The 21747-nt window shown below is 35.6% G+C and overlaps 1 protein-coding gene across 1 annotated transcript in view; it reads right to left on the bottom strand.

The window, feature by feature from the left end:
• LOC142340526 (uncharacterized) overlaps window positions 1–21747 on the bottom strand; it is a 118819-nt gene that overhangs the window by 49300 nt on the left and 47772 nt on the right. Inside the window, exons 6-10 of the mRNA XM_075391086.1 lie at window positions 16633–16714; window positions 16420–16495; window positions 8629–8693; window positions 7867–7945; window positions 4238–4356 (exon numbers count right to left, since the gene is read on the bottom strand). Coding sequence (XP_075247201.1) covers window positions 4238–4356; window positions 7867–7945; window positions 8629–8693; window positions 16420–16495; window positions 16633–16714 — 421 coding nt within the window. The remainder of the gene's footprint in view (window positions 1–4237; window positions 4357–7866; window positions 7946–8628; window positions 8694–16419; window positions 16496–16632; window positions 16715–21747) is intronic.

Below are 21747 nucleotides of genomic sequence, written 5' to 3'. Positions count from 1 at the left end.
GAAAGGTTAAATTGTTAATAACAAAACCATTCAAACTAACAGCCATTCAGTAACTTTTTTTTATCAGACCGTGGAATAGGTTTCCTGGCACTTGAGAATGGACAAATATCAAAAATTGACAAAAATTTTAGGAAATCTTAGAAAAAATTGCAGATTTTAAAAACTATGCAGTGCCATATTATCAAACCTTAAAGGAGATTCACTGGCTCCTGAAGCTGAAAAAACTCAAAACATGAAAAAAAATTAAAAAAACTTGAAAAAAATTGCAAAAATTAGTATCATTTTGCGTGTTTGTGTTTGTAGTACCGAAACATATAGATCATAAATAGTCATAAAAAGTAATTAAGTCTCGCAAAAGGCCTTCATCAACTTTTAAAAACTTCAACCTAAGACTAATCAAACAAAGATTCAAAAAAATCACAAAAACATGAAAAAGTGCAACATTTTGAGACAAAACTCATAAAAATGACCTTTTAACCTTAAATTAAGGCCATCCCAGCATCTAAGTACTTGAATAACTACTAAGGCCAATTTTGGGCCTATAATGAAACTTAATGCCCTCTGGGCTTTATCTGTTTATTCCGTTTTGAAAGATCAAAGTCATTGAAAAATGTGTGAAAGCATCTTAAAAAAAAACAGCGCCCCAATACAATTCAAATTTAAAAAGGGGCGCTATAATAGCCGAATGAGAAGCTGAGTTGGCTATTAAAAAGATAAACAGACTAACGTCGGATGAATTGTTCGAACGACATGCTGGGGCAACTTAATTTAGTGGGGATCTAAATTGACCCCACAGGCGATCTAACCCCAGACCTCCAGGTCGGCAGTCAGACATCTTAACCACTGAGCTATAACGCCTCCAATTTCCTTAAGGCCCCAATCGCTTTTACCAACGTACTTTATTTCAGAACGAAAGCAACTTTGATTACTCGAAAATGAAGAACTAAAGTGTGAAAAGTGTGTCATTTGACCAGTCAAAGAATATTCAAGAACAAACGCCAAAACTGCCAAAGAAAAATTTTACGTAAAAGAAGACAAAAAGTTGAGCCATTTGAATGTCACAACAATTATAGGTCAAAGTAAACCACTGCTTGATGTAAAAGCACAATATTCCATTTTTATTAAGAATGTTCGAAGCTTTTGAGTTCAAGAGAGCGACTGTTCATTTCGCTGCATGATGTGTAAAGGTACGTATATTCGCAGTTTCAATCACCAAGATAATTTTTTTCCGACACAGCACACTTTAGAAAAAACTGCGCGCATAGCGTAAAAGCTTTAACCAGAGACTCCATATAACACCTCCTGAGCCGTCCCCGTAGTACACCTCTTATGCTTAGAACTAGTATCTTGTGCCCTGGACAATCTACTCCCTGAAATGGAATTTGACGGATCACCGTGTTTAAGGGTTGGCAAAAACAACTCGCAGATTTCAAGGAAAAAGCTGTGATAGCTTCGTAGATTTGCAGTCTCAAGTTTGTGAAAGACCGAAAAAGGGAATTTCTCTTTCTTTGCTATTAGTTACTGTTTTGATGCTTTTTTTTCACTAATAATGGGTAAAACATATAGCTGATTCTACTAGCGGCTCTCAAATAACCTTCAATTTGAGTGACATACACTCGTTTGAACCCCACTCTTTGAATTACAGTAAAGAAAAGTCGTTTTGAATATCACTCGCTTTTTGCTCCACTTCTTTTTGACCGGACCAAAAAACTTCTCCAATTTGACTTAAAAATCATGCGTGAACAGATCTTAAAACATAGCTGGAAGAATTTGGCGCCGATTGAAGTAAAACCTATAATTCGCCCTATCCAACCACTAGCCGATCTAATAAAACTAACATAACCGACCAACGTCGGGGCCAAATCCTTCAACCTACTGGTGAGCTGGCGGCTTTTTCAGCAGCCAGCGACGGTTTAGGGAGGCCAGCTTTAGCTTATCTGAAGGGTCGTGGGATGAGCGCGGGAGGTGGGCGAGGGAGCGCACGGGGTGGGGGAGTGGGGTTGAGCGCGCTGTGAAACGATGTGAAGGGATGGAGATAGGGGCTGAAAGGAGGGGGAGGAGGTCAAACTCTAAGAACCGCGCTTTACACCACAAATTCATGTCTCCAAAACAATTTCGTTGAATTGCATACTTAGCGTCGAAAAAGCTGAAGGGCTCTTAGAGCCCTTACTGCCCTCCAGGCGTAACCTATTCATCCCGTTTCTGAGGACGAAAGGATCACAGGACTAAGAGATCGCATGAACCAGATCACATGACTAATATGATTGCTGCAAACTTCATATGATAGCAGTTATTTAAGGTCTTTAAACAGTTCTGCTTGAAAAAAAAAACGTAGAAAACAATTTAAGATGAAAAAGTACTATTTGATAACCATTTCTCGGAAACTTTTCACAAGATGCTATTCAAAAACCACTGATCATAACACATTGTCTGATTTCTCTAGCTTCCAATCAAATCAAAAGGTCGCCAACACCAGAAAGATAGCTGACAGAGTGCCAGAAAATAGCTTCGATAGCATCGTAGATCTGCGGTAACAAAAAAAAGACAAAGAAAATTTCTCCTTTCTATCAAATGCTGAGATGTTAATTTGATTAAGAATCTGTTTAACTTATTGCTGCTTCTGTTAGCTGCTCTTAAAACAAACCGACTAATGTCGGAAGAATTGCTTCCGAACGACAGTCGAGGCAATTTAGTTTAGGGGGCGTAGCCTAGATAAATTTTCTTTATGGCTGCAACAATAATTGACCACGCCGGGATTTGAACAATTGACCTCCCGATCCCTCACCAGAAGCACTGCTTACTTGGCTATCAGGGCATTATTTTAACTTTGCTGCAATCGATTTTTATTAAACAACAAGCTTTACGCGTCGGAGTGAGAGCAATAGAGATCACTCAAAAATGAAGAGCTAAAGCGTGAAAAAGTCACTTGAGAAGTCAACGAATGTTCGAGAAGAAAAGCGAAAAACGGTCCAGCAAAATATTTGCCTAAAAACACACTTGAGCACAATTTGACCAACACGTTTACAACAATTGCAACAAACTTCGTTCAAGAGCAATTAATAACTTTAAAATAGTGTTACACACACTCAATTGACCATATCTCGCTGAATTTAAGTTTAAAAAGTCGGTTTGAGAGTTAGGAAGTCATTTTTGAGATTGACGTAAGGCACGTGAGACCCAAAACCAAAAAAAAACTGCTTCGAAAAACCGGTACATGAACAAAAGTGCTCGCTTAGCGAAAATTTTTTCACAGCTACTTTTCTCGGTCTCTCAAAAATGCGGCATGATTGAAAAAGCACTTTTCTCTTTTGATCTAAGCAATCATTTTGTGATGCTATTGCAGCAAAATTACCCAAATTTTTCACGTGCTATCGCAGTTAAATTACCAAAAAAAGTGCAATTTGCAGATTATGTATAAGTTTTTTTAACTGTTTCTGTGAAACAAAAGTTCTTTTTCAGAGTTTGACCAACATATGGAAAAATGCAGGGACAAAATGCTGCTGTTGCTTTTTTTGTCTGATAAATTTTTTTTCCAATTGAACTTTATGGCTGTCATTTTTCACTCTTAGTGGAGCAAATTTTTATTTTCATTTGCATGATTAAGGTTTTAGTAACATGTGTCTTACCTCAATCTCAAAAATGACTTCCTCAATCTCAAATTGACTTTTTAACTTTAATTCAAGGAGATATAGTCAAATGCGAGTGTGTCAGTCTAATTGAAGGTTATTTAAGAGGAACTAACAGAAGCAGCCATAAACTAAACTGATTCCTAATCAAAATATAGCATCTTAGCGTTTGATAAGAAATTTTTTGGTTTGTAAAAAACCAATAAAAAGCAACAGACAATCAGTACTAAAGTATTTGCCACGCACGTTCTATTTTCTCCCTGTATTTTTTAATATGTTGGTCAAAGTCTGAAAAAATTTTTTGTTGCACAGAAACAGTTAAACAAAAGCGATACAATCCACAATTCCTTTTTTTGGTAATTTAATTCTCTTCAAATGAAAAAAAAATCGGCTCTGTACTAAATTTTATCTGAGGAAAAAATTAAGGCAGTTAATAGCAACCTTCGCAAAGAGCAACTAATCATAAACTTTCGTAGCTGATGCCCTGCGTCCTCGTGAGTTCTTCTGATAGATTACAACTTTGATGTCTGCAGGGAACTGCATAACGGGTTTCGGTATTTAACTTTCTGAAAGCATATGTTTTTAGGAATGGATACCATATTCTTACCAACCTCGACGTCAATTTCAGCCAACATCTTTTCATCCTTGTCAAAGTCGGGATCTCGAAAGTTCTTTGCCAAGTTAGCACTCTCCATTTTCTCCCTGTATTTTTCCATGTGTTGGTCAAACTCTGAAAACAAACGAACAACTTTTGATGCTCAGAATCAGTTAACAAAATCGATACATAATCCGCAAAAAATCTGTTTTGTACAAAATTTTGGCCGAAGAAAAAATCAACTCAGTGATTTTTTGAGACAAGTTAACTCCAAATAACCAAAACATAGCTGGCAGATTGCCAGAAAATAGCCGCCATAGCTTCGTAGATCTGCAGTCTTGAAAAAACAGTAAAAAAGACAGCCAAAAAAATTCGTCTTTTCATTGCTGATATGTTATATTTTGATTAAAAATCTGTACAAGTTTTTTCCGCCTCTATTAGCTGCTCTCAAATAACCTTCATTTAGAGTGACACCCACCCATTTGACCTTATCTCTATCTTATCTCTACTTGAATTAAAGTAAAAAAAATTAATTTCAAAGTGCGGAAGTCATTTTTGAGAGTCAGGTAAGTCAAGTGTGACCAAAAATTTAATCACACAAATGAACCAAAAAACTCGCTCCACTAAGAGCGAAAAATGACGTCATACATGCACTTCAGTTGAAATTGCATGAACGAATGAACAAACAGCAGATTTGAAGTGGTTGTGACGTCATATGGTCGTAACAAAAATCTCGAAAAAAAACATAGCCAAATAACGTCGGATGAATTGCTCTCAAACGACCGGCGAGGATTTGGCTTCGTCAGTAGCTAGCCAAGGTTTATTGAGGCTAGCTTCAGCTTGATTCGACTCTTCAACTTTTAGTTTTCTAGGCTTGTTAGTAAATAAATCAATTAAAAAAACTGATAATTTAAAAATTGGCAAAATATCGCAAAAATTAATTCTGGAATTATGTCAAGTAACCCGTCTGCAAGACTTGCAAAGCTTTGTTAGCCAGTATTGATAGCTAAACTCAGAAAAGGAAAAAAAATATTCAAAAATTTTGCATATTTTGACAAAATCTTGCTAAAATTCAAGATAAAAAACTATTTCATTGTCTAACGACACTATCCAGTATCCCTTTTTCAATCTGTAAATAGTTTCACTGGCTGAAAAAGATCCATAAAAATGAAAGATGATTTTGAAAAAAGTTAAATTTTATCAAAAATTGCTAAAGCTGGAGTCATTAAATTATTTATAAGCATTCCATTAACTCTAGAAACTATGCAACAGTTTATCAGCAAATATTGGAGGAGGTCTCTAGGACTCCGGTGCCAAAAAAAAGATAAAAACTTCAAAAAGATTTAAAAAAAATTGAAAAATTGCAACTATTTTTAAAAATTGCTGATATTTAAATCTTGAGAAACATTCCTTTACATCTAGAAGCTATGCAGTAACCTATAATCAAACCCAAGAGGACGTTTTGTGGCTCTTGAGGCTGGAGAAACCTAAAAGACAAAAATTTCAAAAAACAAAAAAAGTGCAAGTTGCATAAAAAAACTGCTTTATTGCCAGAAAATAGCCACCATAGCTTCGTAGATCCGCAAGTCTTGAAAAAACAATAAAAAAGACAATCACAAAATTCGTCTTTTCATTGCTGATATGCTATATTTTAATAAAAAAACCTGTATAAATCTTTTCCGCCTCTATTAGCTGCTCTCAAATAACCTTCATCTAGAGTGACACACACCCATTTGACCTTATCTCTATCTTATCTCTACTTGAATTAAAGTAAAAAAAGTTAATTTCAAAGTGCGGAAGTCATTTTTGAGAGTCAGGTAAGTCAAGTGTGACCAAAAATTTAATCACGCAAATGAACAAAAAAAATTCGCTCCCCTAAGAGCGAAAAATGACGTCATACATGCACTTCAGTTGAAATTGCATGAACAAATGAACAAACATTTAGTTTTCTAGGCTTGTTAGTAAATAAATCAATTAAAAAAACTGATAATTTAAAAATTGGCAAAATATTGCAAATATTTAAAAAAGCTGCCAGATATTGCATTGAAAATGTTAAAAACTATTTTTGTCTCTAGAATTATGTCAAGTAACCCGTCTGCAAGACTTGAAAAGCTTTGTTAGCCAGTATTGATAGCTAAACTCAGAAAAGGAAAAAAATATTCAAAAATTTCGCAAATTTTAACAAAATCTTGCTAAAATTCAAGATAAAAAACTTCAAAACTATTTCATTGTCTAACGACACTATCCAGTATCCCTTTTCCAATCTGTAAATAGTTTCACTGGCTGATAAAGATCCATAAAATTGAAAGATGATTTTGAAAAAAATTAAATTTTATCAAAAATTGCTAAAGCTGGAGTCATTAAATTATTGATTAGCATTCCATTAACTCTAGAAACTATGCAACAGTTTATCAGCAAATATTGGAGGAGGTCTCTAGGACTCCGGTGCCAAAAATTTCAAAAAGATTCAAAAAAAACTTGAAAAATTGCAACTTTTTTTAAAAATTGCTGATATTAAAATCTTGAGAAACATTCCATTACATCTAGAAGCTATGCAGTAACCTATAATCAAACCCAAGAGGACGTTATGTGGCTCTTGAGGCTGGAGAAACCTAAAGAAGACAAAAATTCAAAAAACAAAAAAAAGTTCAAGTTGCATAAAAAACTGCTAAAATTTGTGATAATAAAAGTTAAAAACTTATCCGTGGCCAAAAACATTTTGCAGTAACTTATTATCAAGCCCTATCAGAGATATTCTGTAAGGTTGAAAAACGTGAATAATGACAATAAATGCCAAAAATTTGAAAAAATTGCGAGTTTTGTTAAAAAAAAATGCCTAAATTCGTGGTGTTGAAAAATTCCATTACATTTAGAAACTATACAGTAACCTATTGTGAAACTCTAGAGGAGGTTCCTCGGTTCTTGAGGCTCGGTAAACCTAAAAACCAACAAAATGTTTCAAAAACAACTTGAGAAAAAATGCAAGTTTTATCAAAAAAATCGCTAAAATTCGTGAAAAATTGTGAAAATTACTATAAAATTACGTGTTTTTAGCGATCGGTTGCTCGAACGTAGCCACGGTGGGGGGGGGGGGGTGGGATGCAACGGGGCTGCTGGAGAGGGAGGGAGGGGTGGGCAACAGTGGGGTGGGGGGCAACAGCGCGGTGGGGGGATTGGGGGCAATAGTGGCGAGGGGTCAACAGTGGGGATGTCTTCAAGCTCTCTTCCGCCCTTCACACCATAAGTATAAGTCTCCAAAACGGTTTGAGCTGAAACAGAGCTGAAAGGCTCTAAGAGCACTTAATTCCCGCTGGGCGCTACCTGTTTATCCCGTTTTTGAGGACGAGAAGTCAAAAGCGTCAGACGAAAAATCGGTTAAGCGAAAAATCGCATAAAAAAAGACCGACAGGACTAATATAATTGCTACAAATTTCATCTTTCATAAATCAGATATGCAATGTAATTTAATTCTCTGTTGTTGATAATTAATAATTCTAATTTTTGTTCCTGCGTAATCGCAGCGGAGCACCATTAGGCTTTTTAGTCTCCGGTTCATTAACACTAGCCTGTTCTAAGCTGTCCTTTTCTATTTGGAACCATACTGCTTTTTATAACATCTTAATAGATTTAATGGACGTTCTCTACCTTCAATGAGCGAGTTCTGGACTGTCAGCAACTGTCTTTCCAATGCCCGGCAAGATTTCAAGTCAACCAGTACGCTATTCTAAAACAGCTTTCAATGAGCACCAAAAACAGTTGTTGATCGATCCTAACACCAACACTTGAATCTCGTAGTATCTTGTTCAATATCAGCTATTTCATGTTAAACTGACATTTTTAGCTCGAAAACGAGAAAATATTCCACTTTCTTATATACAATTCTTCATCCACAGTATGCAATGTAAAGAGAACGTGTGATCTGAATTTGATGAAATGAGCCCTTCAAACCTTCGAGAAAAAATTATGTCCGCTAAATTTATTCAGCGGCACCCGAACATTTAGTGGAAAAAGAATTGTTCTCTTTTTGTGCCCTAGTAATCAAAGAATTCAAAATCTCGCAGGAATCTTACAACCTCCAAAAAATGAAGCGACATAAATTTATTTTGGAATGTTAAAATGGGTTAACTTCCTGAAATTTCAGATTACTCGTTCTCTGCAAAAGAATGATATTACATGAGCATTAACATTTATATTTAAGAAAAAGGATATCATAATTCCATCATAATTGTGAAAAATTCATCAATTAATGAATATGTTTACATTATGACAAGTGCCGATTCGATCAAAATGTTAAGGTCAAGAAACTGAGGATCAAAAGAAACACCAGCAAGTTGATAAAATTCAATGCAATTCATAACAATTCACAAAATATTTGATTTCTCTATTTCATCTCTAAACATTTCTAACCTTGTTAGAGGCAGGCACAATTTGAGCTGGCATTTTGTTAATCTGCATTTCTTCAGCGATGAAGTCTAAAAAATACATACATACTAGAACTCAAAATGCCAATCGGATAAGACGACATGCGACAAACAAAAAAAATTAATTCTAAAAACATCAGACCCAAGAATCTATGTCACCAGTAAACTATTATGACAAAAAGCGACAAAAATTGGACAAATTGCTCTCAACGACAGGCAGGATCTCGATTCAATTTTAGCCTATTTCAGCTGGTGTTCCGTGAGAGGTACGCTGCGAGAGCTAACGGTAGACCAGTACTGAGATGTGGATCAAAAATGAGAACATCATTGGCACATTTTTGGTTAAACTGATAGCGAACTGCTGCCAATAAACTTCGAGTGCGAGCAAAATAGAGCACGAAAAATCAAAAAGCTAAGCATGAAAAGTTCACACGAACAGTCAATTCACTCAAGCAAGCGAAAGAATATTCTAGAATAAAAAGCGTTTAGGAAAAGTTCAGAATAAAGAGCAACTGTCGATTTAAGTTTCAGCTGCATCCATAATTGTTGTACAAAAATTATAACATGACCGGCAGATTACCGGAAAATTTATTTCGTTTTCTTTCTTCACATTTTATATTGCTGTGCCGAGTGAGTGTTGCTTAAATGCAGATTGAGCAGAATGGTCAAGAAAAGAAAACGAGAAAAGAGAAGTCCACAAAATTTGTGAGATATTTTGAAAATGACTAGGTACATTAAAACAAAAATTTCTTTGACGAAGTGGAAAAGGCAAAGACAGAACAATAAAAGCCAACCAAGAAGAAGGCACAGTTCTTAATAATTTCTTACCAAGTCTTTTTTGTCTAATTGTAGTCTGAATCCTGTTCTGGAAAAAATCCCCCACGGAAAAATCCCCACTTAATTTTAGATAGGAAAAAAGAACCCCACTTGACTTGTCGCGAGCCATGGCCAAGCCTTAGCGGCCCGTGGGACTTGATATGAAACTATCACAACCGAACAAATTATCGCGATCAAAATTCATATTCAAAATGGGGGTTTATTTCCTATCTAAATTTATGTGGGGGTTTTCCCTAGACCCGTCTGAATCTTAACAATCATTGCCAATTTGCAAACATGTTCAATCAACTGACATTCACTATTGGAGTTTATTTTTTTCTAACCTCGATAGAGTATATAGTGACTAAAGCAGCAGATTACGCAAAACCGATACGAAAAAGAGTTGCGTACCAGAAAAAATAGATGGCGAAAGCTACAGACCTTGATTATGAGATTATTTGAAAAAATGCTTTCTCAGCAAAAACACAAAAATCCTTAAAATCCTTCATTACATAGGTGTCCATCTTGATTTCAAAGGAGTTTAAGCTAACCTGAGAAGACATTGATATTAATTTTAAAAGTAATTTAGAGAGAGAAAGAGGTAAGTCAGCAAAGTTGCGGCGTGAAAAAAGGGAAAACAAAAATGAGCATCATACGACGAAACAAATAAACCAGGAGTACAATACAGCTACTCAGTTCACAGCTTCGCGACGACTATAAAAAGTCCCACATTAAGAAAAGCGCGATATTCACTTAAAATTAGTCAAAACACTAAGACTTGCAAAAACATCTAGACTGAGATAGATAAGTTATGTAGCGACCGTATTTCAAAAAATTTTAAAATCAACCAACTAACGTCGGGCGAATTGCTCTCAAACGAACGCTGAGCGGTTGTCTGTGTCAGGTTTAGCCACGGTTTAGTGAGCCTATCTTTGGCTTGATTCGACTCTTTGAGTTTTCTGCGACTTTTAGTTTTCTAGCTTTGTTAGCAAATAAATCAAATAAAAAATTTGCAAAACTAAAAAGAAAAGCTTGCAGAGTTTGCAGTAATAATGTTCCGAACGACTTTTTGTCTCTGGAGTTAAGTTAAGCAACCCATCTGCAAGACTTGAAAAGCTTCGTTGGCCACTAATGATTGTTAAACTCAGAAAAGAACAAAATTATGCAAAAATTTCGAAAACAATAGCAAATTCTAATAAAATCTTGCTAAAATTCGAAATATTAAAATCTTCAAAAAACACTATCCAGTATATCCCTATTCCCAGATTTAAATAGTTTCACTGGCTCAAGAAGATCCATAAATTTGGAACATGATAACAATTTTTCAAAAAATCGAAAAAAAAAATGAATTTTATCAAAAAAAGTGCTAAAGCTAGAATCATTAGTAAATTGATAACCATTAACTCTAGAAACTATGCGACAGCTTATCATCAAGCCTTGAGGAGGTCCCTAGGAACCTGGAGGCGGAAAAAAAATGACAAAAAATTCAAAAACATTCAAAATTTTTAAAAAATTGCAAATATTTTTAAAAATTGCTGAAATCAAAATCTAGAAAAAAAATTCCATTACAACTAAAAGCTACGCAGTCACCTATAATCAAACCCTAGAAAAATTTATGTGGCTTTTGAGGCTGCAGAAACCTAAAACACGACAAAAATTTTTAAAAACTTGAAAATGCAAAATTTATCAAAGATATTGATAAAATTTGTCATATTAAAAAATTGAAAGCTATTCCAATGGTAAATTTAATTTTTTCAGTAATTTATTATGAAACTCTTAAGGAAGTTTTTTGGCCCCGGCGTCGGGAAAGACGTGGATAATGAAAAAATAAATGTCCAAAAAATTGAAAAATTTTGCACGTTTTGTCAAAAAATGCAAAAATTCCTAATAAAAAAATCTTGAAAAACATTCCATTACAACTAGAAACTATACAGTAACCTATTTTCAAACCCTAGACGAGGTTTCTTGGCTCTTGAGGCTGGAGAAAACTAAAAACCGACAAACATTTTCCAAAAATTTTATAAACATTGTAATATTAAAAAATTGAAAGCTGATTTTCAATGGCAAATGAAAATTTTTCAGTAACTTATTATCAAACGCTTAAGGATGTTTTCTGGCCCCTGCGTCTGGAAAGAGGCGGATAATGAAGAACAAATGTCCAAAAAATTGAAAAAAAATTGCACGTCTGTCAAAAAATTTCTAAAAATTGCTAAAATTTGTGAAGTTAAAATAAAGAAAACATTCCACTACCACTAGAAACTATGCAGTAAACTATTATAATACCGTAGAGAAAGTTCATTAAAACCTAGGGCTGAAAATACTCAAAAAACGACAAAAATTGTGAAAAAACGTGAAAAAAAAATGTGAAAATTAGTATAAAATTGCGTGTTTTTAGCGATCGGTTGTTCGTCAGTAGCCACCGGGGCGGGGGAGTGGGGGTATCAGTGGGGTGGGGGGGGGGGTGGGGGTATCAGTGGGTTGGGGGGGGGGGGCAACAGCGTTGTGGGGGCGGACAGTGGGGGCAATAGTGAGGGGGGTCAACAGTCGGGGTGTCTTCAACCTCTAAGAACCGCCCTTCACACCATAAGTATAAGTCTCCAAAACAGTTTGAGTTGAAACAGTGCTGAAAGGCTCTATAAGCACTTAATGCCCACTGGGCGCTACCTTTTTATCCCAATTTTGAGGACGAAAAGTCAAAGGCGACAGACGAAAAATCGGTCGAGCAAAAAATCGCATAAAATGACCGACAGGACTAATATAATTGCTACAAACTTCGTTTGAGAGCAATTAATAACACGTTTCTTAAACTTCAACAAAACTTGCGCTAAGCTACCAGCTAGATTAATCATCCATATAGGTAGTAAAAATAAATTATGAAGCCAATGCAGCAATTGAAGGTGCGTGCCTATTTGACGTGTAGTTGATATTAGACCTCAATTTCGCTGTTAAAGAAAATCAACAATAAAGTTAGGCTCGATCACTAATTTTGAAACTTGATCAAGCAGGAAGTGATTATTTCATACTTTTTAAAGCGTCCCCTTTTTTCAAGATTTCACGTTTCATATCACACTAGACTTTCAACTTAATCAGTTTTTCGCTCGCTTTTCACACTTGTCTCGAAGAGTTCAACCTTACAAAATGGCATAAAATGAGTAATCAGCTGCGCAAACTTCTTGGAAAAAATTCTTGGAAGCCTAAAGGCATGTTTCTTGGAAAATTTTATTGGAAGCCCAAATTTTTCTCATGAGACAAAGAATACACTTTTCGAAGATTGAAGGGGATAATTGAAAACGGGAGTAGTCACAAAATATAAAAACTTCGGCAAAGAGGACTTTTTTGAGGTCTATACTTGAGTCAATATAAGGAAATATTTTTTATAAATTGCTCATTTTTCTAAAAACCATAAAAAGTGACAATGAGTGTGACACAACAGAGCTGGTTGACGACCTCTGCGATCCATTCGCTGCTAAAATAATATCAAGGAATTCAGAAAAAATATTATTTGGTTTGAACGATTATTCAATTGTTGGATTGATTCGCTGCACGAGAATTGCAATGTTACTATAAATTTTAATTGAATTCTCTGAGTTTTGAACAGCGAAATTGAGGTCTAAATAAGTTAGAGTATAGTTCTGGGAAACCTTCGGCAATTCGAGCTCAGCCTCGGGCGCAAGCGCCCTCGGCTTTGAGCTCTAATTGCCTTAGGCTTCCAAGAACTATACTCTAACATATACTTGTTCTTTTTGTACGCATCAAAATTTAGCAATGGAAAGATCTTGAATCTCTTTTATAATTAATATAATTGAATTCAAGTGGCGATCATTTTTTGTGTTTAGAGACAGAGCTAAACTAGCATATAAATCCTCCAAACTGTTCACCCATCCGTGAAAAAAAATTTAGTTTTCATATCTGTGTGTAAACAAACCAATGCTACTGAGAGGTAGAGAATATACATTGCAATTTACTCACGCCGTTTTAAAAGTGTAAAATCATCAATTAGGCAGAGTCATTTTCTAACGGGGGAAAGTTTCAAATCCTCTTAAAAATTATGAACACGAAAAAGGAAAAAGAGCCCAATTTACCTTCATCTAAATCTTTGAACAACTTCTCGAATTTGTCCATGCGCTCCACTTCCATTGAGGTCGCACTCAAGTCATTCTATAACAAGTGCACAAACGTCTTTCTAGACAACTTTACAGAAGTCATTCGAAGCACAGCTGCCATAACGAAATTCACATGCACGTAAAATTTATGCAAGTTGAAAATTTGATGAAAAAAAGACGTCAAAATCTAACCTGTAAATTGAGAATCTCGTCTTCGTAATGTAGATCTGAGATGTCCTTCTGTGTGACAAAATCTTTGAAACTCGTGTCAAGTCTAAACAGTCGATCTTAAAATCACCCCGACTCCTGTTTAATACACTCAAATACAATTTACGAGTTGTTATATAGCACAATACTGCGAAGTACTAAGAATGGTACGCATGGGGCGCGAAAAATTTCAACCCACAATGCTGGGTGTCTAAATACTACAACAAATCCATTAAATTATTCAAAACAAAATCATATAAAGATCAGCCGAAAAGCTGCACTCAATGCATGCATTTTGGTTATCAAATTGTTGTCATGCACATATTCGTTCTTCAAAGATGGACAAAGGTGTTCACCTTGCCATAAAAGTTACAATTAAAAAAATCAGTTCTGAAACGATAATAATACTTAAGTTACTTGCACGAAAAAAAATTGCTACACTCTTCTAATTACAAAAAAATTGGCTGTAAGAAGCCTAAAAACATTCCATTACAACTAGAAACTATACAGTAACCTATTTTCAAACCCTAGACGAGGTTTCTTGGCTCTTGAGGCTGGAGAAAACTAAAAACCGACAAACATTTTCCAAAAATTTTATAAACATTGTAATATTAAAAAATTGAAAGCTGATTTTCAATGGCAAATGAAAATTTTTCAGTAACTTATTATCAAACGCTTAAGGATGTTTTCTGGCCCCTGCGTCTGGAAAGAGGCGGATAATGAAGAACAAATGTCCAAAAAATTGAAAAAAAATTGCACGTCTGTCAAAAAATTTCTAAAAATTGCTAAAATTTGTGAAGTTAAAATAAAGAAAACATTCCACTACCACTAGAAACTATGCAGTAAACTATTATAATACCGTAGAGAAAGTTCATTAAAACCTAGGGCTGAAAATACTCAAAAAACGACAAAAATTGTGAAAAAACGTGAAAAAAAATGTGAAAATTAGTATAAAATTGCGTGTTTTTAGCGATCGGTTGTTCGTCAGTAGCCACCGGGGCGGGGGAGTGGGGGTATCAGTGGGGTGGGGGGGGTGGGGGTATCAGTGGGTTGGGGGGGGCAACAGCGTGGTGGGGGCGGACAGTGGGGGCAATAGTGAGGGGGGTCAACAGTCGGGGTGTCTTCAACCTCTAAGAACCGCCCTTCACACCATAAGTATAAGTCTCCAAAACAGTTTGAGTTGAAACAGTGCTGAAAGGCTCTATAAGCACTTAATGCCCACTGGGCGCTACCTTTTTATCCCAATTTTGAGGACGAAAAGTCAAAGGCGACAGACGAAAAATCGGTCGAGCAAAAAATCGCATAAAATGACCGACAGGACTAATATAATTGCTACAAACTTCGTTTGAGAGCAATTAATAACACGTTTCTTAAACTTCAACAAAACTTGCGCTAAGCTACCAGCTAGATTAATCATCCATATAGGTAGTAAAAATAAATTATGAAGCCAATGCAGCAATTGAAGGTGCGTGCCTATTTGACGTGTAGTTGATATTAGACCTCAATTTCGCTGTTAAAGAAAATCAACAATAAAGTTAGGCTCGATCACTAATTTTGAAACTTGATCAAGCAGGAAGTGATTATTTCATACTTTTTAAAGCGTCCCCTTTTTTTCAAGATTTCACGTTTCATATCACACTAGACTTTCAACTTAATCAGTTTTTCGCTCGCTTTTCACACTTGTCTCGAAGAGTTCAACCTTACAAAATGGCATAAAATGAGTAATCAGCTGCGCAAACTTCTTGGAAAAAATTCTTGGAAGCCTAAAGGCATGTTTCTTGGAAAATTTTATTGGAAGCCCAAATTTTTCTCATGAGACAAAGAATACACTTTTCGAAGATTGAAGGGGATAATTGAAAACGGGAGTAGTCACAAAATATAAAAACTTCGGCAAAGAGGACTTTTTTGAGGTCTATACTTGAGTCAATATAAGGAAATATTTTTTATAAATTGCTCATTTTTCTAAAAACCATAAAAAGTGACAATGAGTGTGACACAACAGAGCTGGTTGACGACCTCTGCGATCCATTCGCTGCTAAAATAATATCAAGGAATTCAGAAAAAATATTATTTGGTTTGAACGATTATTCAATTGTTGGATTGATTCGCTGCACGAGAATTGCAATGTTACTATAAATTTTAATTGAATTCTCTGAGTTTTGAACAGCGAAATTGAGGTCTAAATAAGTTAGAGTATAGTTCTGGGAAACCTTCGGCAATTCGAGCTCAGCCTCGGGCGCAAGCGCCCTCGGCTTTGAGCTCTAATTGCCTTAGGCTTCCAAGAACTATACTCTAACATATACTTGTTCTTTTTGTACGCATCAAAATTTAGCAATGGAAAGATCTTGAATCTCTTTTATAATTAATATAATTGAATTCAAGTGGCGATCATTTTTTGTGTTTAGAGACAGAGCTAAACTAGCATATAAATCCTCCAAACTGTTCACCCATCCGTGAAAAAAAATTTAGTTTTCATATCTGTGTGTAAACAAACCAATGCTACTGAGAGGTAGAGAATATACATTGCAATTTACTCACGCCGTTTTAAAAGTGTAAAAACATCAATTAGGCAGAGTCATTTTCTAACGGGGGAAAGTTTCAAATCCTCTTAAAAATTATGAACACGAAAAAGGAAAAAGAGCCCAATTTACCTTCATCTAAATCTTTGAACAACTTCTCGAATTTGTCCATGCGCTCCACTTCCATTGAGGTCGCACTCAAGTCATTCTATAACAAGTGCACAAACGTCTTTCTAGACAACTTTACAGAAGTCATTCGAAGCACAGCTGCCATAACGAAATTCACATGCACGTAAAATTTATGCAAGTTGAAAATTTGATGAAAAAAAGACGTCAAAATCTAACCTGTAAATTGAGAATCTCGTCTTCGTAATGTAGATCTGAGATGTCCTTCTGTGTGACAAAATCTTTGAAACTCGTGTCAAGTCTAAACAGTCGATCTTAAAATCACCCCGACTCCTGTTTAATACACTCAAATACAATTTACGAGTTGTTATATAGCACAATACTGCGAAGTACTAAGAATGGTACGCATGGGGCGCGAAAAATTTCAACCCACAATGCTGGGTGTCTAAATACTACAACAAATCCATTAAATTATTCAAAACAAAATCATATAAAGATCAGCCGAAAAGCTGCACTCAATGCATGCATTTTGGTTATCAAATTGTTGTCATGCACATATTCGTTCTTCAAAGATGGACAAAGGTGTTCACCTTGCCATAAAAGTTACAATTAAAAAAATCAGTTCTGAAACGATAATAATACTTAAGTTACTTGCACGAAAAAAAATTGCTACACTCTTCTAATTACAAAAAAATTGGCTGTAAGAAGCCTAGTCAACGCGTGTATAAGGCCATCTGCGATAGCCGAAATGACGATTTTTGTGATGCTGGTCAAAACTTTTAATTCTCCAAATTTTTAGTGAGAAACCTTACTAACCGGAACTATTTAGTAAAACACAGCCGGCAGTTTGCCGGAAAATAGCCGCGACAGACGGTTGTGGCCTTCCATGAATTGAAATAACTAAAAAAATAAGGTTGACAGATCGACTACCAGTCCCTTAATAGACCACTAGACTTTTTCGGTTAGATTCGAACTGTCAATTTTTTGGTAGATACGGTCTATAAGGAAAAAGCCCTAAAACAGCTTTTTCAGAATTGATATTCGAAATCAAATACTCAAGACTTAATACTCAAGAATTAGGGCATATAAGTTTGGCACTACTTAGATGCACACTATTGATCTTCAACTAGTAAAGGTTCATAAGATTTAAAGTTCCATAAGTGAGTTCAGAAGTCATTTTTTTGAGTGAGGTTAAGTCACGCGATTGACCTAAAAGCAGAAATGACATCGCGCGCTCAAATTTCAACTGCAAGGCAGTAGAAGTCACTGAAGTCAATGAAAAAGTCAATTCCAAGAAGTCAGGTCGTAAGAATCAACAATGGAGACGACGAATTAAAAAAACATAGCCGGTAGAATACCGGAAACGACTCGAATGATCGTGCAAAATAATCTCTACCCTAACCGGGACAAAATCAGAATACCGAAAAAAACACTAGATATAACAAAAACAGTACACCAATATAACGTGAAAAGCGTTAAAATTTTTTCAGTTCAGGGGTGTGGGTAGGTGCTGGTGGTGGGGGGGGGGGGCAGGTAGGTGATGGTGGGTGGGGGGTGTAGGTAGGTCGGGTGGGGGGTAGGTACGTTGCGGGGGGTAGGTAAGTACGTGGGGGGGGTAGGTAGGTACGTGGGGGGGGGTTGGTACGTTGGGGTTGGGGGGGGGGGGGTAGGTACGGTGGGGGCGGGGGTAGAGGTACGTTGGGGGGGGGGGGGGGGGGGGGGGGGGGTAGGCAGTTAAATGGGATCAAATTTTTTCAAATTGACCTCTTCACCTTGAATTACAGACTAATTGAATTGAAAATTGACGAATTGAAAACAGAAGTCAACAATCAAAAATGGAGGTAAATGCTCGAACATAAAGAAGTCAAAATTCAAGTCATGAACAATCTTGCTTTCTGCTAAAAAAACAAACCTGTAGAATATCAATACTCCTCTTCGAATAGTAAAAAACACGATGTCCCCAATAATAGCCGCTATCGCTTCCCGGCTATTAATAAACACAATGGCGAAAAATAAAAGGTTCAATACCAAAAAACCGGAGATGCCCCCTTTCTGTATTTTTAATTAAAAGTTAATTATAGCAACAAATTGTAACATCATAGCCCGCAGGTTGCCGACAAATAGCGCCGAATTACACCGTAGAGGCACTTAGTTAAAAAGATTACTGGAACCCAAGACAAAACAGCCAATCATATCAAATTGCCAGCCAATCATATCAAAATTCTGATTTCTAAATCAATTCTTATTTCAAAACGAAACTTAATTAACAAAAGCAATGCCTTTCTCAATCAATAGATTGAGAAAGCATTCTAATTATCTAGTATGTGTGACCGCCAATGAATTTCGCTCAGGAGTTTACATTCTAAGTTTATAATTAAAAGAGTGCGGCAGTTATTTTCTTCAGTGAGGTAAGTTTTACATGATCAAAAAAATCACACGATTGACCCAAAAATTCAAAGCACTGTATTAAAAATGACTTACCGCGCACAAATTGACTTGCTGAGTGGCGTAAGTCATGATAATTGATAAACATTCGAACTTTGACTTCCTGATCGTAAAAAATGAGGATAACGAATTGAAAAAAAAAACAAAGCAAGACAAGACCAAGAACTAAAATCACAAGAACTCAAAAAACTAACCTGACAAAAAACGTTTTAAACCAAAAATAGTCTTACGGCTAATAACGCATATCACCCAACAAAAGAAAAACAAAATATCGGAACAAAACATTTTTTTAAAAAGAAAAAAAAATCTCTCATTTCTTGGCGTCAAAGTAAATTAAACATGTTTCCGTATAATGAAATCATTAAAAACAAGCTACAATTGAACGTTAAAAAGCAAAAGAATCTTTTTATTATTTCACAGAAACTGTCCCACACCAAAAGAAGTCGAAGCATAAAAACTACTAGCTGCAAAAAACTAAAGCAATTAAATTGATCAAAAACTTTTGCAATACATAGTTATGAAATCTATGATGATTCAGACAACTTGACAAACAGAACAGCAAATAAGGTCAAAACTAAAAAAATAAAGTTTTATAAACACAGTACCAGAGTAGTAAAAAACATAGCCGGCAGAGTGCCGGAACAGCTGCGAAAGAATAGACTTGCGTGCCGTATAATAGGATAGAATATCTACAAATATATCTTCGGCTTATATCTACAGATGTAGATATAAGTCGAAGTTATCGACGCCGCTCAAAAACGCTATTTAAAAAACCTTCAGCGATAAATCGATAAAGCTTGTTAAAACTCATTGCGCAGAAGCCTTTTCATAAGGGGCCTTTATTACACAAATAAGTTCCTTAAACTAATTCAAATTAAACTTAAGTTTTTAAAGAGTAAAAGTCATTTCTTGAGTGAAGTAATTCACGTATGATCAAAATCTAATCACGCAAAAGAGCTAAAAACGTTGCCTAAAGAGGGTGAGAAATAACGCCACGCGCGCAAATGATGTTAATGAGAGGAAGAATTTTTCAGCTTTGCACTGTGAACAAACGTAAAACGAAAAAAGAGAGTCAGACAACGAAACAAAAAACCAAGAGCAGCGCAAAATAGCTCCGCTCCGCTTACAGCTTCGCAGCTATAATAAACAATAAACTGAATAAATTAAATAAGTTCAAGTCTGCTTCATTAAAAAACACGGAACCTGTCATTGTTAAGATTGAATGCCAAGACGACAAAATTAGAAACATGCGGTCAAAACTAATCAAATCTCTTGGTATCAACGTTAAAAAGGTGCAAATGGGCCTCATTATGAAAGCCAATGGTACCTGTGATTAAAGCGAATAAGTGATGAGATAACAAGAACAACTGATACAAACATTTGCAACACTTCACGAGCAAGTAAAACTGCAACAAGTAAAAAATTCTCTCTACAGAGCCAAAATATAGTTCCAAGACCAGTTTCTCACTCAAACATGAAAGCCATTTGAACAAATTTAACGCTTTAAAAGTAATTGCTCTTTCGCTCCCTTTTGTACACCCGCTGACCTAAAATTACAGCTGAATGTGTTAATAGATCTTTCAAAAAATTAGCCAGAGGACCGATAATTTGTACGGTATGTTTTAGAAGCGCTGATTGAGCAAAAAAATAAGAGTTTATTGATGGATTTGAACTCAAAGCTATTAAATTTTTGCTCTGAAAATCCCTGTGAATAGGAAATAATCAAAATGATTACACAGTCTATTCGGAGAAACTTCTGAATCATTTCTGATAGTTAACACTCCTCTGAAAAAGTTCAGAATTAGTTTTGATGTTGAATGAATGTTAGGAAACCGCACATTGGCGAATTCATCGCTACAAAAAAAAACAGGTAGACTATCCTAAAAAAGGAAGACTATCTTCAAAGAATATAGATTTACATTGATAATTACATATTTACTTATTCGAATAGGCTTTTTAAACTTAGGCGTCTCAAAAAATACTAGTCTTAAAGATCTGCGGAAAAAGACACGGAAAAGATTGGGAAAAAAGGAGAGTTGAGAAAAACAAATTCAATAGTTTTTGTTTTTAATTCTGAAACAGTTGTCAAATTCATGCGTTACCACATACATTACCAGAACTTATTTTTGAAAATTAACAGATAGGGGAGCTAAGAAAAAAAGTACCAATTTTCTAGAAAAAAGCTGATCCTAAGAGAAAAAAGTTAAATGCGCAATTAACTTCCAGGATATACAATTTGCTTGGGTAAATAACGGTCACATCTCCAATGTCAAAAGATAGTTCTCAAAACTTAAAACTGCAACTTAGAAAACATAAACCGACAAATGTCGGAAGAATTGCTCTTGAACGACAGGCGAGGCAATTTAATTCATGGTCTTCAGTATAGATCAATTTTTCTTTATGGGTGCAAAAACCCTCGACCCCACCGGGATTCGAACCACTGACCTCCCGATCCTTTGCGCTACGAGTCACTTATTTTTTCTATGCTGCAACCGATTTTATATTAGCAACAAGCTTTACTTCGGAGCACTAGAGATCACTCAAAAATGATGAACAAAAGAGTGAAAAAGTCACTTGAGAAGTCAAAGAATGTTATAGAAGAAAAGCACAAAATTGTCAAGCGAAAAATTTGCATAAAAACACACACACGTTTACAATAATTGCTATGAACTGCGTTCAAGAGCAATTAAACAGTGAAAAAAGTACATAAGACCATTAGAATCTACCTTTCCTCTCCCGCGTGCACAGAGCTTTTGTATTCCTTCAGTGTGTGATAGAACTAATGTGTGTTTTGTCACTAATAAGGAGGCTCGGCAATGTGCGTTAGCACAAAATACTCCGAGCCCGCTTATCCACATTTTTAACTTAATTGTCTACCAAATGAGGAAA

The sequence above is a fragment of the Convolutriloba macropyga genome, chromosome 6, assembly GCF_964194025.1.
Source record: "Convolutriloba macropyga chromosome 6, txConMacr16.3, whole genome shotgun sequence".
In the NCBI taxonomy this organism is placed as follows: domain Eukaryota; kingdom Metazoa; phylum Xenacoelomorpha; order Acoela; family Convolutidae; genus Convolutriloba; species Convolutriloba macropyga.
This window is presented reverse-complemented; position numbering and strand designations above follow the sequence as displayed.